Source organism: Hoplias malabaricus, chromosome 5 (assembly GCF_029633855.1).
Source record: "Hoplias malabaricus isolate fHopMal1 chromosome 5, fHopMal1.hap1, whole genome shotgun sequence".
NCBI classification, from domain to species: domain Eukaryota; kingdom Metazoa; phylum Chordata; class Actinopteri; order Characiformes; family Erythrinidae; genus Hoplias; species Hoplias malabaricus.
Genome location: NC_089804.1, coordinates 28,193,789 through 28,221,687, shown reverse-complemented (window position 1 = coordinate 28,221,687; position 27,899 = coordinate 28,193,789). Strand labels below are relative to the sequence as shown.

The following is a 27,899-nucleotide window of genomic DNA, read 5'->3' as shown; positions in this document are numbered from 1 at the left end:
TCTTTCCCACCGTGTGCAGTGTGCCAAGGCACATTTTCCTGCTGCCACCAGCAACATTTAGGTAGTTCACATGTCAAAAACAAATACACCTATATGCCCTTACATAGAGTCTATGTGTATTTGTTTCTTTGTTTGATATTTATTATTATAGGTTTAATATGTAGCTTTTCGTATTAGATTAGACATATATATATATGGCGACCATCTTGAAAGCCGCCATATTGTACTGCGACATACTGTATATGTATATGTCAATAAAATAAAATATTCCTTTTATACAAACAAACAAATAAATACATGCATACATACAAACAAAATATATCCATGTATATACTCACTGCCAAATGAGTGTAAATGTGTGAAAACCTGTGTCCATGTCTCAAGGGACCGGTTCTTATGTGTTGTCATTGTTGTTGTTGTGGTGAACATTCCCAATACACTGACCGAGAGCCTGGACGGTGAGATAAGCCCTGACAGGGAAAAAAAAAACCTTTACAGTTTAATTTCTGACTCTCCAGTCCAGCCAGATTAGTGCTGATTGAAGCGCGGGTGCCATATGTGACCTACAATCTGCCCCTTGTGCTTGTATTGGCAGGCGACAGGGGTCAGCCGTCTCCCTGGGCAAAGACTGCCATGGCAACGACCTCCAGATCCTTAAGCCTGCTGTTTCAGCTGCCCTTTGCTCATCTTGGGGCAAGGAACTGTGGTGGATTCCTTTATGTCAGTCATATAGTCTTCTGCTCCATTTCCTCACTGTACATACACAGTACTATATACACAAACATACTCTCACTCACTCTCTCTCTCTCTCTCTCTTTCTCTCTCTCTCTCTCTCTCTCTCTCTCTCTCTCTCTTTCTCTCTCTCACACTCACACACTCACACACACACACACACACTCACTCTCACACACAAAGCACAAAGCTATCCAGCCTGTCTATAACCAGCTTTAGCCTATATCTCTTCGTATTGATCAGGATGATCTTATGTACTATAGGGTCTATGCAGCAATGAACATAAACATAAAATAAAACAAGTTATTTCTTTTCATTGGCCTTCAGCTCTGTTTTGATTGCTCTGTAAAAAAGCCCACATAGTCATACAAATGTCCACTGTCATTTCCTATAACTTCACATCAACTGGCTGTGCTTCCCTGTGCCTATAATGAGGCGAATGCACTATACTTGTTTAGGTCAGTTTGGTCAGACACACACAGCCCTGCCCTGAATACAGGTTCACTCTTAGAAAAAATGCTTTGGTTATATTGTATTACCTTCTGACAGCAATAGTCCAAAATGTTCTCAACCCACTGTCGTAAAATTACTTAAACAGATAGTATAATTCAGTGCACAGGCTTCTGAGTGCTTTAAAAAACTCATCTGAAGGAACACATAAACATTATTAAAACATTGTAGAAACATTTCTACGATTTCCATTTTACTTCCTGACCCATAAAGTCCATAAGCTGCAAAAGCTGCACATTTTGATTTTGTGATGTCAAAAAAACCAAAGTTCTTACATTTGTCAGCTGTTTAATTCAGGAATGACTGTATATCGATTCAGAAATACCACTTTGCCATAAATTTATATAAAAGTAAATACAATTCAGTAAGAGAAAATGCATTTTTAAAAAAGTAAAATATATAAACCATTTTTAATAAATTATTTAAAATATTTTAACGAATCATTTAAACAAAAATAAACAAAATAATAATTTATCCATGTTTTTCAAAGTAGGTGTAGAATACATTTTTATATGTTTACCAAGGTGCATTACAAAAGTACTATGAATGATTTTCAAGGTAAACAAAAACATTGCTTATATTTAAAAATATAATATTTTAAACACTGATATAAAAAAAATAATAATTCTACAGAAGTGGCTATTTGAAATGAAATATATAAAGTTTGTTGTAGTTAGGATAAACCAAATGACATTAGTTTACTCTGCAATATGATTCTGACCAGTAGAAAGCTAAATGCATCTGCAGAGAAAAATGCTTGGATTTCTTATTTAAAAATATATATAAAATATTCAGGAAAATATACTGCATTTCAGATAAATATGACAAAACAGTTTTGATATACCTACATTCTGCAGCATTAGATACTTGGCAACAAAAAACCTTTTGGGTCTACAGTCAAAACACCTTGAATTTATTCAGAAAATCAATCACAGGGCTTTCAAAAGAAGCAGAGTTATTAATAAAAAGGGCCCTGAGGAGCTGAGAGCTTGCGGCCATATTTCTTTACAGTCAACGTGGTCCTGAAGAGGCTAAAATGACTGCAACCGCAAACCTACAGCTCAGAGAAGGATTCAAATCAAAAGCTGGATGATAAATCTAGCCAATACCTTCCAGATGTACTAACAAACTTTCTATGACAAAAAAGAAAAACATAGTGATTAATTGAATCCAAACCCACACACTGCATCAGATTCTCATGAGGCTATATATGCATCAGGAAAGACTCTCACTTCTAATTGGGACCTAGTTGTATTTTTACAGTCTTGTGCAAAAGTTTAGGCACTCCAAGGTCAAATCACATATTTAATGACTTGAGAATGTTTATATAATCTCCACCAAGGACACACTTCTGCACATTTTAGTGAATTACTGCTTTGTGTGTGAATTTACCATAGCGAGAAAAAATTAAACATATTATGTGACCTGTGCGGAGGTTATAGCACCATCTATATTTTACACTGTTAAATATGAATCATTAAGAGACATATTGTCATCCAAATTTTAGTTTTTAATTTTTTATTTAAAGAAACAGGTGCAGAATAGGAGTTGTAAACGTAAATACATCTGTGTAAACCCACACACACGCTATCCCATTCTTTAACTATTTTAATGTGGCCAAAAGTAAATAAAAGCATTTTCCCTAAAAATACTTTTATGCTGAGCCCTTGCAGTGTATCTTTTTAATTATTGTTTTTAACTGTCATAATTACATTTTTTAAAAACTAATATTCAATGATCTAATGATTTAATATGTTATATTGGTGCCAAAACGTACAGATGACTGTCAACAATAGTTTGTATGACCACACAGTGTTGTAGCCTTTCCTGTGTTCATCTGTGAATTATGTCGTATTTTGCATACAATTATAGTAATATGTTTGACATTTTTTACATTCAAACATTTATATTTACCCTGATCTATTTATTCTTACCATTATTCTACTACTGAGTGACAGAATTGGTGTCTGTGGTATTTAAAGATTTAAACATGAAAACAAACAGTAGTTACTCTTTGCTAACATACATGCTAATATGAATTACAGGTTTGTGGATGACATTTTTGTTTGTTTTGCTGATACGAAGCTTTCTGAAAGTGAGGCTGAGACAAAAATAGAATGACCAGTATGACCCTAAAACAAAAGAGTTTTTTCTTTTCTGTTTGTTCCAGTGACTCATTGGTTTGTGCCCACATAGAAACATCTTTAATTTGCCAAATACCTGTCAGCAATTTTCCATGCTCCAAAGCCAATAAATCCCCTCTCATAAATTCTACAAAAATTCTCCACTAAGCGAGTGATGCCCTGCTCTTTTTTAGAGTAGTTTAGGAGTCCACGTCATGGAAAAATACCGCTTAATATGTTAGTAAATCAATACAGTTTTTGGAAACTATGCTGCCCAGCTGCCAGGACTGAATTGTCGATTTTTGTGATGTCACAAATGCCAAACTACTTCATATGTCAACATTTCAGCTGTTCCCATACAGATAAAACAGCAGTTCGGTTATTCACATCAAAGTGATCAAAATCTCAGTAGAAACATAAAATCTAAAAATGCTACTTGGCATGTATCAAATTTGATGTAATAGTAACAAAGTGCTTGTTTAATATTAAAAGAAAAAGAGAAATAGTAAAGGAACATTTAAATTATCAAAAAAAAAAATTAAATTAAACTATAAAGGAAATTGCAAAGAGGATTTGATTTACAGACTGACAGCTGTGTTAGACAGCATTTATCTCCCTGAAGATGTGCTGTACTCCAGCCTTAATTACAGCTGTATAAAGTGGTGTAATTCGTGTGCGGCATGTGCTCTGGCCAACATAAGAAAACTGTTTCTGAAAGTAGAGATTATGAAGGAAATCTCAACAAATCCCTCAACATATTCCCCAAAAGCATCTGTGACAGCTGGCTTTAAAAATAAACACTGTCAGGAAATGTTAAAAAATAAACAAAAATTGACAGAATTTTGGGGGTTGATTAGATTGAACTGGGGCTCCAATACTGATCTTAATGCTAACGCTAAAAGAAGATGAAAATCCTACATGATGTATTCATCAGGAATAATATTTGAAACATTAACAAACATTGAAATATATTAATATAAAATTGATCACATATACAATACTTATACTACATTGTGCCAATATGTGTTTTATTAATATTTATGTATAATTGTATATATTATTATATAATTTCCTACAAATAAAATAATGTGTATATTCTTAAAATAATTATTTTCAACAAGTTCCTAAAAGAGCTCTATCACTGTTTATATGAATCATTTATATTATTATTATTATTATTATTATTATTATGTTTAATTCCCTTATTGCTACATTAATTAATTATATAATTTTACAAATATAGCAACTATATATCTACTTTTACAAAAAGCGATCTATGTGGAACTGTGCCTTATTTAAACAGCTGTGTTGGGTTTCTGTAAATACACTTACACTAAACACTTTAGCCACAACATTACAATCATGAACCAATGATATGAATAAAATCTCATGAAAATGTCACATGTGAAGGATTGGGATTAGGCCGTAAGTGAAGAGTCGGTTCTTAAACTTAATGTGTTTGAATAAGAAAAATATTTAAGGATCTGAGCAACTCAAAAAAAAAAGAAAAAGATATAATTATAAACAACATAACGTTCAGATGAGAGCTTCTCCAAAATGGCAGGTCTTGTCAGGAATTCTGATAAAATGCAAAGGGTAGTACCTACTAAAAGCGGTCCAAGGAAGGACAACCTTTGAATCGCCGACAGGGTCATAGGCGCTGAAGGCTCACTGATGCGCGAGGGAGTGAGGGGATCAACACGGGAACACAGCCTCGTACGCAGTTGTGTGTTCTGACACCTTACTCTTAGAGCCAGCATTTACACAAGTCTTCTGCAGTAATGTTAATCTTGTGGCTGATAACTGTATATATACATTTAGACAGATATATAGATGGATACAAATTGTATATATATATTTTGTCTATTGGCAGAGGCTCTAATGCTTGTCCAGCCTAATGTAGTTAATGTATTTAAAGCAGAGAAAGGGGCTGGGTGTTGTGTGGACACTAATGAGCGTTAGCGCGAGGCTCTCCTGCTGGTTTCATGAATGAGGAACTCTCCCAGAGGCAGATGTCTACATTGTGCTATCGTGCCTGTTAAGTGTAGGTCACAACAAATTTATCTGCCCTCAGTAGTCTTTGAGTGGGCCTCAGGAAAGGGGGTGAACACGTGGAGCCGTGGAGGGCGTTGGTACACTGCAAATGGGAGGATTTTGCTTTGATTGTACCATGGCGGGTCCATTATATGTCCTCATGGAGCGATGCAGGGCATGCTAAAGGCAGACTGGGTGGACCGGTCAGTGAGAAAGTCTACAACTCTCAATCCTATTAGCCCTGAATCCCGTTTTCCACCTCCATCTGTGTCCACAGGTGGGCGAGACCCCCGCACATAAAAGTCTGTAAGGAATGCAGAGCAGGGGCCATGTGTTTTAGCAAATGCAACACCTATACATATACACAAGGAGTGAAATCTGATACTTGCATGTGAAAAAGTTCAGCATGATAATAGTAAAAGAAAATAGTGGGACTGCAAACAACAGTGCAGACCTGACAATTATTACCAATTCCATCTGAAACACAGTGCGTAAATCTGTCAGTTTTGAGAAAATCAATGTCCATTCCTGTTTCAGATCTTTAAAAAGTACACATTATCTGGCCATTCATCTCTGGGAGACAACAACTCAATACTGGATGTGGAAAGAGGTGCAGCTGTCAAGAAGCCATAAGGAATTAGCTAAAAAAACATAAGTCAAGGACACACATTTTTTGGGGAATATTTTGGAATTTTGAGATACACAAAACCAACTTCTGAGACTAAACTTTGGAGGTGTGGAAATAAATCCATGAAAAACAAACAATTTATCCATTCATTTGTAATCAATTCATGAAGTTCAGGGTAGCAGTAGGTCTGGAGCATGCACGGAATCACTGAGCGCAAGGGAGGGCAGACGCACACACTCACAACTCTGGACAGTGTTGAATGGCTACTCCACTTACCAACATATGTTTTTTCCTGTGGGAGGAAACCCATGCCGACACAGGGAGAAGCACACCAGAAAACTCCTTACAGACACTGACCGAAGGTGGGGCAGACATTGAACCCACACCTCCGGACCCTGGAGCTTTGTGACACTATTCCACTCATAGACGGTGAAATTCCATAGACGTCCATTTTGAGTTTATTATTATTATAAGTGAATTTGTTTTTACACTTCCTAGGGCCTTAGCAATGATTTGACTTCTGAGAAGTTACACATGATGTGTATTAAAACAATTATTTTATGAATTGTTCAACCAAATTTTTCAAATTTGAGTACAGCCATTCTGAACCATTCAGTGATTGTGAAGCAGATTTCTGTTGCTATTCCTCTCTTACTGTGTGCAGTCACTCCATTAGTTACTGACTTTCAGCCAAAGTGTGATCTTAACCATTAAACATTAATCACAAGACCAAAAACCCTGGCCGCACTTTAATTACCTTCCAGAGCTAGCATTAGTAATGTCTGAAGTCATGATCTAAGTTCCTGTAAGGGAAGTAAAATGAAAGGAAAAAACAGACGTTGCATGAGAGTTTGTTGCTTTAAACTGGGGAAGGAGTCATCCCTATAAAATCTGGAATGATTTCTCTGGATTTGAGTGGAAATTGTATTGTGAGATGAAGCTGGTGAATGGAAGGCTTTCCAATCAATGTTCGGCTCAGTGTGTCACACAGCTCCCCCAGTCATTTCGGCAGCCCCCTGGGTTTATGACTTCGTGGTGGGGACAGGTTTGCTTTTAACAGTCCTTCTGACCTAAGACTCAGGATGCTGGGTTTTATCGCCAAAATAAATCCAAGACTGTTTCTGCAAATACAACCCTGCCCCTGTAAAATGAACCGACTCTAACGACAGACACAAGGACATGAACCATCCGCCTTCAATCTCTGGTCTGTTGTTCAGTAGCTAAAGGTACTGCCCTTAATATGTAATGTAGTATAAAATGTTAAAATTCTTCATATATGTTTATGCATGCTTTAGTTCTGTGGTATTTATTTGTGACACTATTTATTTTATATAAAAAAATTGAATCTTGGTAAAATATTATTGTTTACAAAATAACAAAGTTTACAGATTTTTTATTTATATTTTTTACTTTTTTTTTAATCTTAATGTTTGAAATTGTTGCGTTTATACTAAAATACATTTTTAATGTTGATTTTAAAAAAGAATACGTTCCCAAACTGAATAAAATATTTTGCATTGTTTTGCCATATTGTCAAGAATATAATTTTTGCAAAAAATAATGGGCCATATTGCCCACTTCCTAATATACACACGAGCTTTGAACCAGTCACAGTGTTGTTTGCAGTGTGCTGTGAGCATCACGACCTATCACAGTGCCCGTGTATTCTAATGTATTCAGAAACATATATTTTTTAACTACAATTATTTAGCAGCTACTGCAAATTGCATATAGATTTTTAAGCAACAACTATAAATTATTCAGGAGCTACTATGTGTTATTCAGTAACTCCTGAGAATTATACTTTATATTTATTCTTAATATTAATATCAGCCTATTAAAAACTAGGGTTTTTGGCTAAAAGTGATGTTTATTAATGTGTGTTGTCCCTCATAAATAAACACATGTAAGTATGTTTCTATAAATTATTTAGAAACTACTGTGGATTATTTAGTGACTATGAGTTATTAGCTACTGTAACTATAGTCAATAGCATCTTATATGCAATAAGCAATTGCATATAAATAAGCTTGTATTTAGGATTCAAAGAGTTAAATAGTCTGCCAACCATCCTGAGGAGTTTTGCTGGAGACTGAGCTGAACCCTGGACTGAGCTCGATCTAATTGATACAGCGCTCCTCACATAAATCTATGATTGCTCCAGCAGCCATGCTGAAATCCTGAAAGGCTGAGAGGCTGAAAGACTGAGGGACCTTAGAGTGAATGCTCCTGTAACGTTCCTCAGGTGGAGCAAACATCTGCAGGAAAGTGGTTTTCATTAACATTTAGGGGTCTGTTTTTGTTGTAGCACAGTTTTCAGCTTAAAAGCCTGAAACACAAGCTCGCCGACCTAAAGCTTTGTTCACATTCCAAATGCAGATTAACATGTGGATTCTTTTTCAAATGTCTCCTGCGCTTTGTCAGACCTCTGGTAGCCACATATATAATCCCAAGCAGTGCTTTCAGAGCTTTCTACAGAGTGCACCTGTGTGCCCGTTTTATATCAGACACCATATGTAACTGAACACCTGAAGCACATGCATGCGTTCCGTTGGCGAAAACTCCCCGTCCTTATTAAGACTGTTACTATACATATGTTTTCAGACTCTATGGGATTTTTGATTGTGAGGTAGAAATTTGTGAATTTAAATATTTTATGTGTTACATTTATGACATTCGGCTGACACTTTATCCAACATTACCTTACAATTCTTATAGTAAAATAAACAGGTGAATTAAGTATTGGGAATATTGCCCAATGACTCTAATTGGTATGGTGTGATGTGAGTTAACCAAGAAAGGACACTAACCCTAATTAACTGTAAGAAAGCAGAGGTGTTCCTCACTACACCAACTGCTACTGGGATGTTATTATATACTTGACAAATATAAAATATAAATTTAGTATAAAATTTCAAAGAAAAACAAAGCATTTAGCAGAATAAAGAATAGATAATGCTTAAGATCATTAATAATGGACAATTCTGTTAAAAAATTATTTACAACCCACAACTAGTCTCAAGTTCCAACTGTGCACCTTAAAGCTACAATACACTGAAGGGGACATTTTTCAGGGGACATTATGTCCCTTTTTATCTTGTTTTTAAATAGAAAATTAAAATAAAAGCTTGTGTCAAGACGCGCAACAACCTAAAGGCACTCAAGATATATATCCTTGAGTGGACCACCCCGGTGACCCGAGGCGTCCCACCATAATGACCCGTGGGGGACCACCCTAGTGATGTGAAGGGTCCCACACCCAGTGACAGTTTAGCACTTGTTTTTTAGAGAGTGTAAGATTTCATGGTCAGTTTTATGTTTAATCTTGAGCTGGGAATGTGTCCGTGTACTAAAGCCCCTCACTCTTATTTCTGACCTCTGAGAGTGGCACCTCAGAAAATAATCCACATCAGAAACAGAGGTCAAGGTTCACTCACACACACACACACACATACACACACACACACTCACACACCTAACAACATAAACCTATGCACAAACACACACACACACACACACACACACAAACTGCAGACCTCTCTTTAAACATAGATAAGAGGTGCAGACCACTCAAGTGCTCCGTAAAGCATCAAGTGTAGATGATAATGGCTTTGGTCTTTAGTGGCTCATTGTTTTCAAGTGTGCTGTAAAACTGGTGATTAGGGTCTTTAAAAGATTCAAAGTGAGGAAGAGTCAGTGATGTCAAGATGTGTGTGTGTGTGTGTGTGTGTGTTTTATTTTGAACTAATATTCTTCCTATTTTTGTTATATAGTAATTTTTAATTTATGCTATTATTATTATTATTATTATTATTATTATTATTATTGTTCTTGTTGTTGTTAGTATAATAAAATAATATTAAAATTTAATATTGATATTATTTACAAAAAAATGTGTTGGTTTTCTTGTTTCTGTTATTTAATGTTTATTTCCTACTGTATTTGTTTATTTATATGTAAGAAAAATAATATACTAATAATAATAATATTAAAACAATTTATATTATTTGTTTGTTTCTATTATTCTAATTATTTTATTGCAGTTGTTATTGCTGTTGTTTATATTTTGCTTGGCACCTTACTGGAAAATTCTATAGAATTACTATTTATTTTATTTTTTATTATTATTATTATTTTTTGCAATAGCAGTGCTGCTTTATTATGAATATTACTGGGGCAGTCAGTAGAAGACTTAGTTGTACTATCATATGCATTCATATGTAATCTTATTGTCATTTTCCCCTGATGTTTTGGCATTTTTTATTAATGAACCCGCATTTGCAAATATATTTTACTGCTAATTCTTCTTTTACTTTGTTATGTAAACAGAGTAAATAATTACAATTACGTCATAATTCAGATTGATAAAAATAAAAGAAATAAATACATAAATTATTAAATAAATAAATAAAAAATTATATATATATATATATATATATATATATATATATATATATATATATATATATATATATATATATATATATATATAAAGTAAACAAACAAACAAACAAACAGATGGATGAATAAAAGTAAATTTCTAATTTTAAAATCCAGTGGTCATTATGAGGGTCCAAATTACATTTACAAGTATTAGTTTCATTATAATTATAAAATTATTTTAATTAACTATAAATAAGCATTGGTTTAAAATAACAATTTAATAATAATAATAATTATTATTATTATTATCATTATTATTATTATTATTATTAAATATGTGGTGGTGGTAGAAGTAGTAGTAATAACAGAAACAAGAACTGTTTTATGTATGAGGAACTATTTATCATCTTTTAAATCTCATGTAGGAATTAAAGAGTTTATAAAGAATATTTTTAATACTATGTTTGCATTGACTCACATAGGGTCCTGTAGAGCATTAGGACTGAATTAGATTCAAGGCGTAATAGTTGCAGTGAGAGAGCAAGAGAGTGAATTCTCTCTGTAGGTGGCAGTGTTGCTGCAGTTTGAGCCTCAGTTTAACTCTGAGCAGTGTAACCACTGTCAATGTAAAATACGAACATGTATCACTCTTACTTTATCTGTGAAGAAAACAAGATAAAAAACACAATCTGAAAAACACACTGCAATCTACTTATTTTACCTTTAGCACTGTAACTCAATATCATAAGCTTATAACCTCTCTTAATATCCACCCAATTAAAACCTCAAAAAATCACAAATGACGGTATATAAAAATTCCAGGATGAATGTATTGGTTTAAAAAGACCTTGGAAAGATGCTTGTGTTCATCAGTTCCAGTAAAAACACCTCCAACCTTGAGAATAATGACAATTAATAATAGCTGCAGTATTATTATTTTTAAGATTTTTTCCCTATATTTCTCCCTTTGAAGTGTTCAGTTCTTCAGATAAAAGGGCAGATTCCTTCAGCTGCAGTAATTCAATGCATGTTAATAACTGTCTGATAGCTGGAATTTGCAGCTATAACTAATAAATTAATAAATAACCTTGACTATTTAAATGAGTGTGTTTTGATCAGAGTCCACTGAAGATAATACACTAACGTTCTATTAATTCATCCATAGATTTACTGAGGGAAATGTTTTGGTTCCTTTAAATCTTTGTAGTTTTAGATACCCCAGGCTTTGTGTTTTCATTAAAAATAATAATAATAATTCTGCTATCTGCTACTCAGTGCTATTTAAATAATGCATTACATTTCTGCATAATAATTGTGCATAATTGTCAATTTTAGGACACAGCCAAGCAGCAAAAATACCAAAGTTTTTAAAGTCATGAACAAAAGTTTGGATGCCCCCTGGTTACATTTTATAAATATATATATACATCAGATATATTTTCTGATAAATGTCCTGTTCTACATATTTGAAGATAAGTATGTGCTAATGCTAATCAAGCTCAGTGATAATGAAAGCTTTATTGGTGTATTATGTGTGAGATTTAGTGCAAATAAAAGTCTGGAAAATGTAAATAAACCTTTATACATTCCTTAGTTACGAGCCTCACAAAAAGATGCATATATTTTATTTTATTTTTTCATTAGACCTGCAAGGACACCAGAGACTGGTATCAGTTTACACTACACATTCTTTTCCATACGGGAAATAAACATAATTTAAACTGTTTCATACTCCATACTCCAGCAGATGTAATTCAAGGCACTAAACTCTAATCTCCCACGATTAGTCTAGTTTTATATCCTTTGATATTTCTGTTTCAGACAGGCTGGTATTTGAGTGAAAATGCTGCCAGTCCTTTATGCTACAATAACAGTTTTTGTTCCAAAGGGAGCATGAACTTCCAAAATCGAGATTCCAGTTTCAGTAATATGGAATATAATGACTTAATCTCCCTATTACCCACAGTTCCCCTGCTGTTTAAACAGATACCTGAGGGTTGTATATGTTATAGTTTAATCAGCTAAAACTCCACATCCATGCAGTCTTATAAATGGATGGTCCTAAATGGTTGTTGGCCTAGACTTTCAGTCCTAGGAGAGAGCTATCACAGAACTGTATTATTTGGAGAGCTCTTCACTGATATCAATCCAAAGAACACCTTCTGAGGTTCTTGTTCTTCAGAGTTCTTGGAAATGCCTTGAGTTAGTGTAGATTGTTTACATCATGTACAGGAATTTGTAAACATTTAAAGTGATACCAAATGTTTTTTTCTAAAGAACCATCCTTTGAAATGTTCTTGAAGTAACTTGAAGTGGTTCTTCATTAACACCATTCTTAACAGCTCTTTTTTAAAACCTTTAAGAAGGTATTAACCCAAATCTGCTCTGTGAGAATAATCAACCAATACATACAAAGTGAACTTCACCTGACTGGTTATTGGCTTAGACATATACTACTTGAGAGCCAGTGGTGTAGAACCTTCAAATTATCTGGTGGGTTTTCTGAGCTAAAAAAAATGTTTAAATGGGCTATTGATAGGTTCCAAAGAGAATCAAAAATGGTTGTTCCATGGGAGCGCTCCCATTTAAGAATGTGGGTTCAACCACATAAAACTACTCAGCCGAATCAACAGAGTGGCCATAGCACTCCTCTAAACACTCTTGAAAATGTAGGTCCCAAAGGTTCCAGGATTTTTGTCTTGGACATGTGAGTCTAGGAAAAACCTTTTGTTGCTTTAGAACACTTCTATTACAGTGATGTTATTTTTACATTAAACAAAGTTATTCACACTTAAATATCTGCTCGGAGAAGCATCAGCTGAAACGTTCTTCAGTGGACCCAAATTTATTATATGATGAAACAGACTGTTAGAAACCACCCGTTAAAGTTCTTCAGGGATCCAAAAAGTGGTTCATCCGTGGCATTTTTCCAAGGAATCCCTTAAGGCATGCTTTAATTTTAAGAGTGCGATTCATATTTAGCTTGATCTCTACGACCCTACAGCATTGCAGTATAAAATCACTTTGCTGGACGTACTGGAAAACGTACACAACTTCTTTCATCCAATGCTATCTATTCCCAGTGGTCATTTATTCTCATGGTCCAGTCTGGTTTCTCTGGTTTTCTCTGGTGCCTTGCCCAGCATTAGGATACCAGCTGCTGGGACTGGGAATGGTTGGGTGGGGGGCTGGTTTATACGGCTTTAAGGAAATTCCAAAATTCTGTTTGTGGCTTGGCACACAATGGAGCATAAATTCAGTTGTCATATTCTCACGGACCGAGAAATGACAATCTAAATTGTTTCTCCATCAGCGTTCTCTGTCGCAGCGTTTTGGGGTGGTGGGGGGAGGCATGTTTTTTACCCCATGCTTTCACCATTTCCCCTCACAGTCTTACACACAGACCCAAATAAACTGAGCGGTGAAAATAGCGCCACTTCTGCCCAGCCACCTGAGTTTTAATATGCCAACTCCATTGTGCCAGTAGTGCGGGGCTTAAGCGGGCTGCTTTTAAGTGAGGGGAGGTGATTAACTGCAGCTTGTTTTCAGGTCACATTCCAATTTTAGAGCAAATCCGTCCAATGAAAAAGATTTTCTCACATAGCCGGGAGTTGTCTTTTTGATTCCGGGACAATTGCTGCTTTGACTTTTTATGTGAATTTGGGCCTTGTGAAACTTCAGAAAGCCATTATTCTTCAACATGGAGCTGTGCTCGTTGATTTTTTTATTTTTTTTTTAAGCACCAGGACTGTGTTTCCTGGCTGAACATTAATAACATTTCTGTTTGAATTTAGGCTGAAAACAATGGGCCAGTAAAAATAAAGTATAATCCACATCGGGGTAATAACAGTTAAAATTAAACAATCTTAAAATTAGAGACGATTTATAATTGGGTTTAAGATAAATCTGTTTTGACGTTCTTTTCTGAGTACTGATCATATGTACTAGCACTTCCAAAACACTGAATACTATGGTTTAACTTACAATAACAGATTCTACCATTTCTAAAAAGCCTGTGAATAATCGAATGATGATATAAATACAATGAAATAAACCAATAATCTTCATGTTATTTGGCTTTTTCTATTTCTTTTTTATTCTACATCTTTTAAATGTCAGACTCGATGACATGGTGTCAAAAAATATTATGAATGAACCAGTAGGAATGCTCTAAAACTGGTATTACAGTTGCTAGTACAACTACCAACAACGTATAGAATCTTATTACATTTACACTTACGAACATTGTGTTTCCTTTCTTCTTACATAGCCTTGGTAAAAAGTGATATCTGTTTTGCTCGGGCCTTTTGCCTGTTACAAATATCATAAAATAATATATTATGATATGCACTGCAGATAGCAAACGTATCAGTGGGCTTCAATAGTCACCCCCTTTAAAGTAAGGTGAGTAAAGGCATTTTATGGCTACCCACAGAATCAGCCATGAAAGGCAGAGAGAGAGAGAGAGAGAGAGAGAGAGAGAGAGAGAGAAAGAAAGAAACAAGGGCCACATTGAGAGCGGATCTGTTCAGAAGCAATGTGCTGGCTGGCTGTAAGTGCTACCAAGTGGCCTGTTCTGATCGCATGTGGAACTTATTCGCCAAATTCCACCAGATACTTATTCGCTTACTTTTGTCTAAGCAGGAAAGGCTGTTTTACGACCTGAAACTGCATAACGTTAAACACAAGCCATGTGTGGTATGAGTGCAGTTACGGTCACCTGGGGCCAGGTATCCATTGCACTGCTCTTTGGAGTTGGACTTTAAGTGTACTTCTCCAGAGAAATGAAAACAATCATTGGTGCTACACTGCTATTGACACACTACCATTTGCTTTTTGGAAATTGGAAATTACACAGCAGGCTATCGCTTCCGCTTATAGGTCCGTGTCCTATATGTTTATCAGTTGTATCAGATAGAGGTGGCAGGGAGAAGAAGTAGAAGATGATGACGAAGAAGAAGACATTACTAAACATATACGTCTTTTATTTAATGTACATTATAATAACATTGTATTAACAGCACAAAGGCGACCTCCACTTCTTGCCAAAAAATGCTGTTTGCATTGGAAGAGGTGATTTGGAAAATAACATGCTTCATTCATCACAAGGCTGCTTGGCTTTTACTTTCTTTTTATATTTTTACCAAGCACCCAGTGGCACAAAGGAGGCTGTGAATTATAGTATTTAATCTATTCGGAAAATGGCTTGCCCTTCATCTCTGGCCCAATTGCTTGATGGCTTGATATCAGGGGGTATCTAGAGAAAGGCCCTTTGATTTTTATTCTGGACCCATTTGTCTGTGCAAGTAAAGAGCCTTCGCAAACAAAGCCAAAGCAATCACCAAAAGTACAGCTACATCAGCTAAAATACCTTTTACAACCAATATGAACAAATGAATGAAATTAATATAAAATTGTAATATCTTTTATAAATTTACAATTATTTATTAAACACATATACGTCTGCACACACACACACACACACACACACACACACACACACACACACACACACACCCTTGTACATCTACCTATCTATCTGCCTATTTCAATAAATAATTAAACAATTTAAATTATTTAAAAACAACAGTTTCCCTTTATATTGTAAAAATTCAGGATCCACAAACATAGTCCAAATTATTTGAAATATAACTTTTGTTACATAGGTTCTATTGAAATTTGAAAAGGTTTAAACCTTCTCCTCAAAAGTTATTTATTTGGAGATAGAATTAGAATTGGGAGTTAGAATACAGACAAGTATATGTAAATAATACCTGCAAAAATATTTCAGCTTTTAAATAAGTGCATTGCTAAAAAAATGTAATTTAATTTGTCACTAAAATTAAATTAAAGCAAGTAGTAAATTTAATATCTCAATAAAATATGCATCCATTAATATAAAAATAGAAATACAACTAAAATAAAACATAACAAGCATTTCTTAACTATGATCTAATGTGTAGGCGTGACGCCAACAAGGAATCACATCCATTTGGTAACAAACTGATTTTCAAACCCAGTATTAGATGATAACTTCAGATAACACTGGGCTTCCTCAGTGAGACGTTTGAGAAAGGTCAATCAACATCATTTCTTAAGCTAAAGCCACTATTTACTGTATATTATTGATTTTATTAAAATACAGAGAAAGTTGAGAAAGTTAACAACATTATAGTTTGTTACCCATATATATATATATATATATATATATATATTCAATGTGTTGTATTCAAATGTGTATTTAGGATGTTTTCCCCACATATGTGTTGTCTTAAAGTGAAAACAAAAATAGTTTTACACAAAGGCTTATACTTACTGCAGAATAAACAAAACATTTATCTCAGAATCAACAAATAAATCCCAATAAATACGTAAAGCAAAACTCATGAAAACCGCAGAAATGCACTCACAACCTGGCACCAAGTTTGAAAAGTTCATGAAGTTTCTTACCTGGTCTTTGTTATTTAGAAAGGAATCCCATCCGATTCCTTTATCTTTGCACATATAAAGAGTATCCAGACGTAACCCCAAATGTTTAACAATAAATCAAAAATATTTGGAGCCATCCCTACTCAGAGTGAAGCTAAATACTAAGTCTGCAGCCTTGATTGACAGCAGGGGAAACTGAAAAAACGAGAGTAGGGTGGATTTGGATCGTTACTTTGTGAGCACGTATTTTATAGTGGCAGTTTGTAGATCATTATCACTCATAGCCCCATCGTGGCGGTTGTTTTCCCTCACACATTTCTTCTTGTCTGAACAGAGTTATCTTTTGTAGTGATGTTTCATTTTACACATTCCTTAGTCCCCCCGTGTCTGCTGCATTTGGTATCGTCCAAACCGTAGTTGACTGTTTAGCATCGTGTCTGTTCAACTGAACGGGGAAAGTGTGCCGGTCCACCAGTGGCTTTCAATGGCTTTCAGGGCTTGTTTTATTTGAATTTCTGGACTTTTCTACACGTTTTCAACCCGAAAAACAGCTATGGATATCCTATGGATTTTATGGATACTCTCCTCGGCTCTGGCTCTTGAAGGTAAGACGGTGATTTTCTGCTCTATTTTTCTCACAGAGCAGCGTACAGCATCTTGAGGAGAGTTAACGTTAATGTGACTGGCTGTGGATGTGAGCGTACGTTCAGGTACAACACACACGCCGAATTAATTTGTAGAATACCATTGAGACAAATGTGGAAAAAAAACCCCTACAGAATAAGCTTTAACCGACAGACCTGCTTTTAAAAAGCAACGGCGGTGTCGTTTCATGTATCGTTAAAACCCGTTTGTGCAGTGTGTATGTCAGTAACACCACGTTTGGAATGGGCCAATTCACTTGAGCAGGTTTGTGTTCAATTGGTGCGCAGATTTATCCAACAAACGTGGGTTTAATGAGCACGAATTGAGGCTTTTCTTCTTTTATCTAACCCTTTCACTTGTACTGAACACGTAGAGCGTGGTGGTAGTGTGCTGTGTTGAAATAAAACCTCATTCTTTGAAGGAGAAATCAGTTCTGTGCCCAGCTCTGTGTTCCTATCCACTCTCACTGTTCAACAGCGTTCAGAGCAGTTTCAGCACAATGAACTCACCTTAACCTACAGCAGCCGTTCAACTGTTTTGCTGGATTTACACAAATACAAACACTAAACTGGAATGAAAGCTGTAAAAACAAAACGGTAAACCAAAGCCATTCTTAAATGGCTCCTTTCCATTCGTCCACACATCCACATAATGTGCTGCAAGGCCCCATTACATGGAAAGGATAGGAACAATCATTTTTCTGGAATATTGTGAATGCAAAAGATGAAAGACAACAAAATCCATTATAGATATTTCTGTAAATGGACAAATAAATGACAGGACCTGTGCTGGACGAGGGAGAAAGGTGTGAAGAAGTGAGGTGACGTCAATGTTTTACTCAGCAGAGCCAAAGTGAGCAAAAAGTTTTTAGCCTTGACTCATATCGGTGCTATTAAAAAAATAAATAAATAAATAAAAAAAAAGTCCTGGGAAAAAGTCAGAGGGCCGTGTCTACAATGGAGTACTTTTTTTTTTTTTTCTCCTTCTTGTTTTTTTTTTTTAAATATAGGCATATATTTTACTATGAGCCAAACGTACCACATTTAGGACCAACTAACTGTTTATAAGAACTGCTAAATTGTCATACTTGACTTGCGCTTGCGAAGAACTCAAGCACTTTTGAGTAGAACTTCATTATTTGGAAAGAGGGCACGGTGTTTTGTCTCTGCTGAAAAACCCTTCAGCCGCCTCTTGAAAGGCTTGAATTTTTTTTAAAGGAGTTTTTAAGGAGTTGAAATCTAAAGTGCAGATTACCATGCCAACATGAATAAAAATGTTGATAAGATTTATTTTAATTCATTTTGGGTAGAAAAACAATCATATCAATGAAATATTTATTTGTATTACATTCTGATATATTACATATTTTTTATACAGATTTGAATTGAATACAAATTCCTATATTTTATAGTGTATTAGGCATACACCAGGCACAGTGCTTCTTTTATGTTGTGGTTAGAGCTGATTATAAAGACTAGATATATTTAAATGTATATTTTAAGACCTTAAGGCTTTCTGAAAGAGCAGCAGCGTGACACCTCTGTAAGAAGAGTTTTTTTTCTCTCTCTTTCTGCTGTTGTTTTCTGAGCTCTGCCTGGTGTCTTTAGGTCTTTTGACCCTTTCATTATTTCAGAATGGAATGCTTTACGTGTAAATTTAAGAAATATTAGACTCATTTCTTTATATTTATTTGTGTATATATCAAATGAATGTTCTATATCAGTTCTTTTGTAACAGAAATCTGACATTTGACATTCCACCCTGTAAAATATGCTAAAACATTTTGTTTATCAAGGGAACTATTTTATTTATTAGATTATTTATTTTGTACATTTTCTAACTGAACTTACATTTTATTTGTGAAATACAAATAAATACAAATTTGTAAAACTCAGCAAATAGTAATTGTACGTCTGCCATGTTTATGTCTTATATGTTGTATCTGTAGAGGAAGTGTTTATTTCTTTTAAATTAGGGAAGGAAAACATTTACAAAACATGTTATTTGAGCAGGGATATTTTTAAATTTTAGCATATAGGCACATGCATATCCATTTCTCACACAAGCAAACACACACACACACACACACACACACACGAGAAAGTACACTTTGTACTATGAATGTAACAAAATGTAAATTGTGAATATATTTAATAATAACCTAAGTTTGGTATATTCCGTGGCTGAGATTAAGATTATTTTATCCCGATCGACATATTTGCGACGATGGGCAGTGTTTTTCTCGGGCTCTCCATCGCCCTAGCTTTTCTGACCAATGAATTTGAAGCTTTGCGCTTACGTATGAAAATTTGAGAGTTGAAAAAGAGGTCACCGCCGCTTCAGCCTAGGGAGACAGTTTAAAAAAAAAAATGAAGGGCTGGAGTAGATTTGCCATCACTTTAAGCGAAGTATTACTGGTCATTATTGTAAATGATAATTAAAGAGGAAAAAGGCACCCAGAAATGTCAGTATATATGAAAGCGCTGATGGGATTTAAGGATATTTAACGTACAAAGGGTGTTGTGTATGAAATGGTGATGCTTTGTTTGAATGGGGACCGTGTTGTTTATAGGACAGCACCCCTTACAGACTGATCATAAAAGCCCCAGATTAATTCAAACACTTATTTAGATGTTGTGCTGATATTCACTCACTGACTGACATTTCTCTAGAGCCCGAGGCCCCAGCAGAGCACACGGCAAAGATCGAATGCTTTTATTAAATTATTTAGGTTTATTTATGAGGTTCTGACTAAACATGTGGGCCGATAAAATGTTAAAAACATGTATTTGTGCATCTTAAAATATACTGTTGTAAACCAAGGTTAAAAATCTGGAAATTGTTTGATCGTTTTTGGCCGTAGATAAAATATCAGAAGATAAATGCTGATACTGGATAATCCCTGTTAGTGTTAAGCATATTTTACTGAATATTATAGTATTGGGAACTGTTTTAAAGCCTTATTTATTTTGCATGAATAACGTGAAAATTTAATTGAGGCTGTAATGATAAATATTTTTCTAATTCTGAATTTGTCTTATAGTTTTGTCTTTTAGTGATGGTATCACTTCACTTTTCAGTTGTTTCTAAAAGCCCAACAAATCACAACACATTTTGTAAAACTAAAGCCCCAGAAAACCTCAGAGTTTGGGATTTTTACATCTATTTTTAATAAGCTCGCTAGTGAATGTATGGCAGTGATTTACTTTGTTTACCACACACAGGAGAAATGTGGGACAGCAGTCATAGGAAAGACTTAGACTCGTTTTTTTGCATCCGCACTTGAGTTCGAGTGATGTATTCATTTAGGTCGACTCGTCTCAAGCCCACGTCTTCTTAAGTTTACTGATGTTGTCTCCAAAACGTTTGTATCTGTAGGAGCATGGGCTTGTCGTAAGTGAGTCATAGACTGCAGTTTGAGTCATGTTAGGAAGCAAAGCCTGCTCGATCCCTAGAAACGTCCAAAGGCATGAAGGTTTAATCATGAAACATCAACAATAAAGCTGGAGGGATGCTGCAGATACTTGCTTTTTTTTCTGAGCCACTGTTAAAGTATTTGCTTCATTTAAAATTCTCTTGGCAGCAGTGAATTAACTGCCTCCTATAGAAACAATAAAATGATTTTGTATATTTTTAAATAGTGGACAGTTTAATGTTATATTGCTATAATCGTCATTTACTGCTTCAACATTATCTTTTTCAGACCGTGTTTAGTTCCATCCAAATGTCACAACCTTTCAATTACAGGGAATTCCACACATTACCCTTCTATACAAAACCACAGCAACACATTTATTTATTTATGATGCGTTTTTTGAAGCTCAGCTTTTATGATCTCCTTCCATAAGGCTCTGAACAGCAGGGAAAGTGAGAGTGAAGCATGATTAAAGCTATTGTTTGTTAACATGGCTGTTTTCAGCCAGATATCAACACATCCGTTCTGAAATGCCTGCCAAGTTTGAATAATCTGCTTTCAGATGTAAATGCAAGGCGGCATACTCCCAGCTATACTCGGAGTGTGGGCTGCCCGAGTGTAAGCCTACACATTGCATTACAGTGTTTTTTGCAAAGGGTAACAAAAGGCTGAGGGTTCTGGGGGGTGCTTTCTGAAACGGGATTAGATAAAGGTAAAAAAAAAAATGGGTGGCCGCTTACAATCCCGTGTTTTCTCAGTCGGCCGAACGAGCAGATGCGGCGTGCTCGTCCGCCAGCCTCCACAGAGCCTCCACAGTGGCTTTCACAAAGAATCCGCTTCCATTCAGACCCCTAATCCACGCTGCCCAGGGCTTGGCCATTGTCACTTTGCATGCAAAATTTCAATTAGTGCTGGTACCAGTTGTTTCTCTGACAAGAGGGTGTCCGATTTCGGAGGGACGCTCATGGGCCACCTTGACCGGGCAGTAGATTTGGGATCATAGGTGGCCTCATGGGAAGGATGCTATTTCTGATTTCCATGCTTAAAAAACAAACAAACAAACCTACAACAACAACAAAAACAAGATTGCATGCACAGAATATCATGTCAGATATTTGTGTTTTTGTCCACACTTGTACATCAGTTAGTTTAAAAAACATAAATAAACAAAACAAAATGTGTATGCGGAGAAATATTTATAAATATTATTCAATCAAACGTCCAGTAGGGGGCGATAAAAAATTTGCATGTTTGTTAAAGGAGGATTTCAGTGATATTTTTATATATTAATTAAAATCTGCATATATATATATATATATATTTTTTTTTTAGAAACTCCGTCTTCTAACCAAGGTTTATCGAGCATGAACCTTAGTCAACAACAGCATTGAGATTAACACATTAATGGCAACAATGTTTCATGAGCTGTAATATTTTATAATAAGTCTATAGCTTTCAAAAAGAGCTGTTTCTGTGTCTTTTGTTGGAATCTGCCACATTCACGCTGCCTCCTACACCAGTAACATAACCTGCAATTATTTCGCAGCGAAACGTTATCTTTGAGCATAATAAAAGGCTGCGCTGGTCAGGTCCAGACACCAGCGGCTTGTGCGAATGAGAACGTAAAGGGAGTTTCCCGGATGGATCAGACACTGCGTACACCACATTCCTGCCCTCTACTGCGATATCACGGAGAGAGCCGCATGCACAAACTACCCCCCCCCCACCCCACCCTGCTGAGACCACCGTAATCGATCTCTCTTCAAAGCCAAGCTTGGGCCTTTTTTATGAATCATACAGAGAGTGCCTTCATAAACATGCGCTGTTTTCTCAAACGGCACACACACACATATACTAAGGATGCGAGCTTCTTCCCAGTTTTTGATGTGGAAGTAAAAAAAAAGGCTTTAATCTCATCAGAGAGCATTTTGTAAGTTTACTCATAGCTTTCCTATTTGACTTGCGGGCAAGCAGCGTCCTGTTGGCCTTGATGTCCACGCTGCAGTACCAGCGGAGTCGGTTTTCTTCTTTAACAGAGCAGCAAGGCCTTTTCAGCTGGATTCTTTTTATTATCGCTTAAAAAAAAGACTTATATAACCATTCAAGCAAGACTTTAACTGTGAAGGACAGACGTTGGAGCTTGATGTTTGATGCAGTCAGATGTGTGCCACCCATGCACAGCTCCCTGAGATACCATTTGTTAATCATGTTGCAGCAGTGGATTTTGCCGTTTCTAATGTGGAAAGCCAAGCAAATCACAAGGCATGGTGATACTGGAATAGTATCCGTATCAATATAGGCTTATTTCTTTTTAAAAATGATGGGTGTTTAGTGATGTTGTTTAGATCTGACTGACATTTTATATTTATTTATCCTTCAGAAGAGCCAAAATTTTAGGTGCGTGGGTTTTATACGAAAATCCTGTTTAGTGTATACGCTGTAGTTTTTTATAGTGCTAATCCACATAAATCTAGCCCCAAACTCAACATTTAAAAAATATTGAACGTATGGAAATATCTTGTCATCTGCAGAACATGAGAAATATTGAAATTTCTATCCTCATTTTTGTGCATCCCTAGTTCCAGATTTTTTCAATCAAGGTATTCAAACAAATATGGGATCCAGTGAAATTCAATTATAATACATATATACAAATAATACATGTCAGTTTAGAGCCAAATTTGAACCATATTGATTGTATTTGCCATTTATTACAAAACAAATCACAGATGTAATGCATAGCAGTCCCTCTGTACCATCCAGCCAACCATCCACAAGTCTTGTATACTTCTTACACAAAGTGCATCAGCCCCAGACATCAGTACGGAATTGTTCAAGTCAAGGCTGTTCTGTTGTGCACTCTAAATTTGCCTGATGATATTAGCAGGCCTTGCTTTTGCAGATTAAGAACAGTGATTGCTTTCACATGGCTCTTTATTCCTCTCGCCAGCTCAGTAGCTGTTCAGTGCAAAAAAGAAATATTAGCATAGTTTGGTTAATGCAGATCTTGATAAGGAAAGCGGCTCATGTACATACAGAACTGAAAGAGGAAAGGGTTTGTGACAGATGTAACGACACCAGTTTTTCATTGGACCTCCATTTTGTGAAATTGTGAGCTTAGTTTCAAAACAGGTTGGAGCTGAAAAGGGCCCTATATGTTACGGCTCAGGAATAGGGTAGAGTTTCCTCCATAAACTAGCTTTGTGTTCGGCTGGAACCGGTGTGGAAATGGGGACAGTTGAGACATATATGTTACAGAAAATTGTGGTTTTTTTTTTCCCCTAAAAGCAAATCAAGGATCTGTTGAAGGTGGAGTTGGGGCCCTGTGGGATTTAGGTGCTTTTTTTTCCCCAAAAATAGTTAAATGATAGCTGTCTTGTTTCACCTTGGGGTGATAATCGTTCCAGTCTGCAGTTAGAGAAAGTGACTGTCTGCACTCTGTACTTAAGCACGTCTAGGGCTCAGTAAAATCCCGTACTAACAGCGGTATGAAGGTCTTTAAAACCTAGTGAAGTCACGAAGGCCTAATATTTAACTTTTAAACTGGAACTTTTGCAGCAGAGTGGTCATTTCTTTGCTTTTTGGCCTACTTTCTGGCAGTAGTTTGTCTTGACTGTGACCAGAGGCCGAGTAAAATGTCTCCCAGCATTCTATTCATGGCAATATTTGTTTCAAATGATATGTAGCCACGGTTGTAAGGAATGGGACAAGCCATGCCCATGCAGGTTCACATTATTCATTTTGTGTTTATATAATGCTATTCCTACTCAGTGCCTTTCCTCAAGCGCACATCATGAAAGGGTCACACGAGACGGACGTGGCCCGGCTACACGTTTCAGATGCGTAAAACAGTTGCGGATTGTTGTAGTTTCAGGTTTCGCATCTAGAAACGCGCACTCTCTCACAATTCTATTTGTTTGTGTTCAGCAATCGCAAATCTGAGTTTTATATTTTATAGCCAGTGTACTGCACTGTGAGCAGCTCAGCTAATGAAGTTTCAGCTGCTCCGTGCTCTTTTGGGGCTAATTAAAAAACTGTAATTGCATAAATTCCGTTCTCCTGATAATAGTTCCCAAGCAGCAGGACCATTTAACCACGTTCTTTTAACACTTGTGGATTTTTTTCGTGATTGTGCTATACATGACGTATGTATTTTCAGTTATGCATAGCCAGGGCATTTGTCTAAGCTCATATTTGTTAGACAGGAATATTGAATACAAGAGGAAACTAAAATGGAGGATGTTTAGATTCAAGATTCTGTTTTATGTAGAATATATTGCTATTTTTTTTAGAAGTCTTTGTGTTAGTAAATTAGTGATGTCATAAAACAGAAAAATAATAAACTGTACATAAGTTTGTATTGATTTATTACAACTGATTTTTAACAGTCTCTTTCTCTCGCAATATAAAATGTTTCACTAACTGATATGATTTTTATACACACTGATGTTCATTACAGGGCGCTGTGCTCAGCACTCAATTTAAATTTTAGTTTAAAAATATTAATATTGACAAAGTCAAGAGGTTGATATTTGATGGTGATGTCATGTTTCTTTCAGTTGTTGGATTTTCTGTGGCTTTTTTTCTTTTTCTTATCGACATCGGACTTGTATCGTATTGACCGAAATTAAGAGATATATTGTGATATAAATTCTGGCTGTATTGTCAAGCTCTACTATAACTACATTGTGTGGAAGACAGTAGACGAGAAACCGCCTGAAGAGACCAAAGGAATGGTACAGTTAAAAATTTCCAAACTTAATTGTAGTCATTTTTTCCGTGGTGGTTTCTGTTCTGTTGATACAGTTTAACCACAACAAATCAAATCCACAGTAATCTTCCCATTGTTATTCATCACCTACTTCAAAATTCCAATCTGCTGACTCAATCGCTGTCATACAGCTCCACCTGATCCAGGAGTGTGAAGACAAGCACGTTCCTCCAACACACTTTCTCCCTCAGGAGAGCTGAACGCACTAGGAGTGGAGCAACTGCCCAGTTGTGTGTGCGTGTGTGTGAGAGAGAGAGCCAGCAGCCACTTCTTGGCCAGCGTCGCAGTAGATGGACAGCAGAAAGGAAACAAGCCCTATGGCATCTTCAGGAGGCTCACTACACTAGGACTCACTACACAGTTTTAGATTTAGAGACTATACACAAATAAACACATAGGGCTGGACAAAAAAATCAGTGTCAATAATATATATCGCAATCTAAAATATTTAGATGAACACATTTTCAATACTTCATTATAAATTATTTACAGTGTCTGTCACTGACTGACGGTCACTGCAGGGCGCTGTCATCAGTTTGTGACTCCTTTTTAAAGTTATTTTAAATTCAGTTTTTTATTGTTCTTATCGATATCGTATTGGCAGAAATTAAGAAATGTATTGTGATATCGCCCAGCTCTACAAACACAAAATGCAAACGTGGCACATGAAACAGACCTGTAAATGTATTCCGAATATTAAATCTTAGCTTCCTTTATACACAAAAAAATAGCAAAACTTTTAAAGAGATGTCAGATTAGAATCGTTTCCTGCTTGTATGGGTGTGTGACCACTACAAAGCTGACTGAGGTCAGAGAAGGTTTAGGGGGCTTTGATTCTGGGACTCTTGATACTTTGCTGCTTCTTGTGGCTGGTTGTTTTTGGCGGGTGTAAGCTGTGTGGATTAGTTTGCAGATCTACAGGAACACACTCCTTCTTCCAAGACAAAGCCTCCTGATTAAACACTCATCTGCATAACAAAGGCAGGCTCACCTGAACCAGCGCTGCTGCTAAAGCTGCTGCAGCCCTGGGGTCATGTGACCCACAAGCTCTGGTCTAGACACAACATGACATCACCAGCTAGAACAGGCCCATACAAACTCGTATTAAAATCACGTTATTTACCTGTCTCTAAACATTAATGACATTCACATAGGCATCAAATAGACAATCAGAAATAAATAAACAAACAAACCAACAATAATGAAATATACAATTATGATAAAACAATATAATACAGTACTAATGTAACATTGCTGTCCAATTGCACATATGTATCTTCCAAAAATGTAACTTTACAGAAGAAGGGAATAACCTTAATATTCAATGAAAGATTTTATAAAATATATTTAATTTTGGAGCATTTCTTTTGGTCCCTTCATCAATAAATTTGACGTTTAAATCATGCAGTAAATTAAATATCGACCAAAAATGGAGATGTGTGTTTAATTGGACAGCAGTAATATATGTCATTATTTTCTTCATATAATATGTCACAATATATAAATGAGTAACTATATTAATGAAAAAATTAAAGGGCTGGCATATACAACATAATAGTATTGTTATTATTATCATTACTGTATTATTATTTATAGCTGTTTTGGACAATTTTAAATGAAAATAAGTACAGTTTTTCAACATAGAACCCATTTCAGCAGAAATTTATGAATGTTTAATGTTGATTTGCTGAATGTAATATATTTGTTTAAAAACTTTAATCTGTTCCAAGGTTTTGGCACATTTAGCCCAAAACAAACAAAGAAAATCTGCAAATAAATTTAAATTATGTTCTAAAAATGCAAAAGAAAATGCATGAGCCCTTTCATAGGAGGAAATGTTAAACATATTTTCACATCAGAATCATAGAAACATGTAATTTGGCTGTCCAAATATGTCCATACATACGGCATATATTTTTGCAAACTACAAAAATGATAGATACACTTTGTTCCCCTACCGGAGTCTACAGTGCGTCTGCTGTCTGTTTCTGTTCTCTGATCACAGGGACATTTTTGCAGTCGCCCGTGGCATTGTCACTCACAGCACACTGCTGTCACCCACATTTCTCTGTGTAATAAACACTGACGTGTAGTGGCTAAACATGACACCGTGCTCAAACTCAGAGGCAGAACAGACAGGTGCAAATTCACCAGCAGAAAATCTAACTCTTCAGTAGTGTGTGCCACTGACAGAAGCTTGGACCATGGAAATAACGACTCATCATTTGC

The 27,899-nt window shown here is 35.8% G+C and overlaps 1 protein-coding gene across 2 annotated transcripts in view; it reads left to right on the top strand.

Annotated features, from left to right (window-relative positions):
- Nucleotides 1-17,301: 17,301 nt before the first annotated feature.
- Nucleotides 17,302-27,899, top strand: part of ephb2b (eph receptor B2b) — a 220,195-nt gene continuing 209,597 nt past the window's right edge. For both annotated transcript variants that reach the window (XM_066673311.1, XM_066673310.1), the window contains exon 1: nucleotides 17,302-17,444. In XM_066673311.1, the coding sequence (XP_066529408.1) occupies nucleotides 17,393-17,444 (52 nt within the window). In that variant the 5' untranslated portion in view covers nucleotides 17,302-17,392. The remainder of the gene's footprint in view (nucleotides 17,445-27,899) is intronic.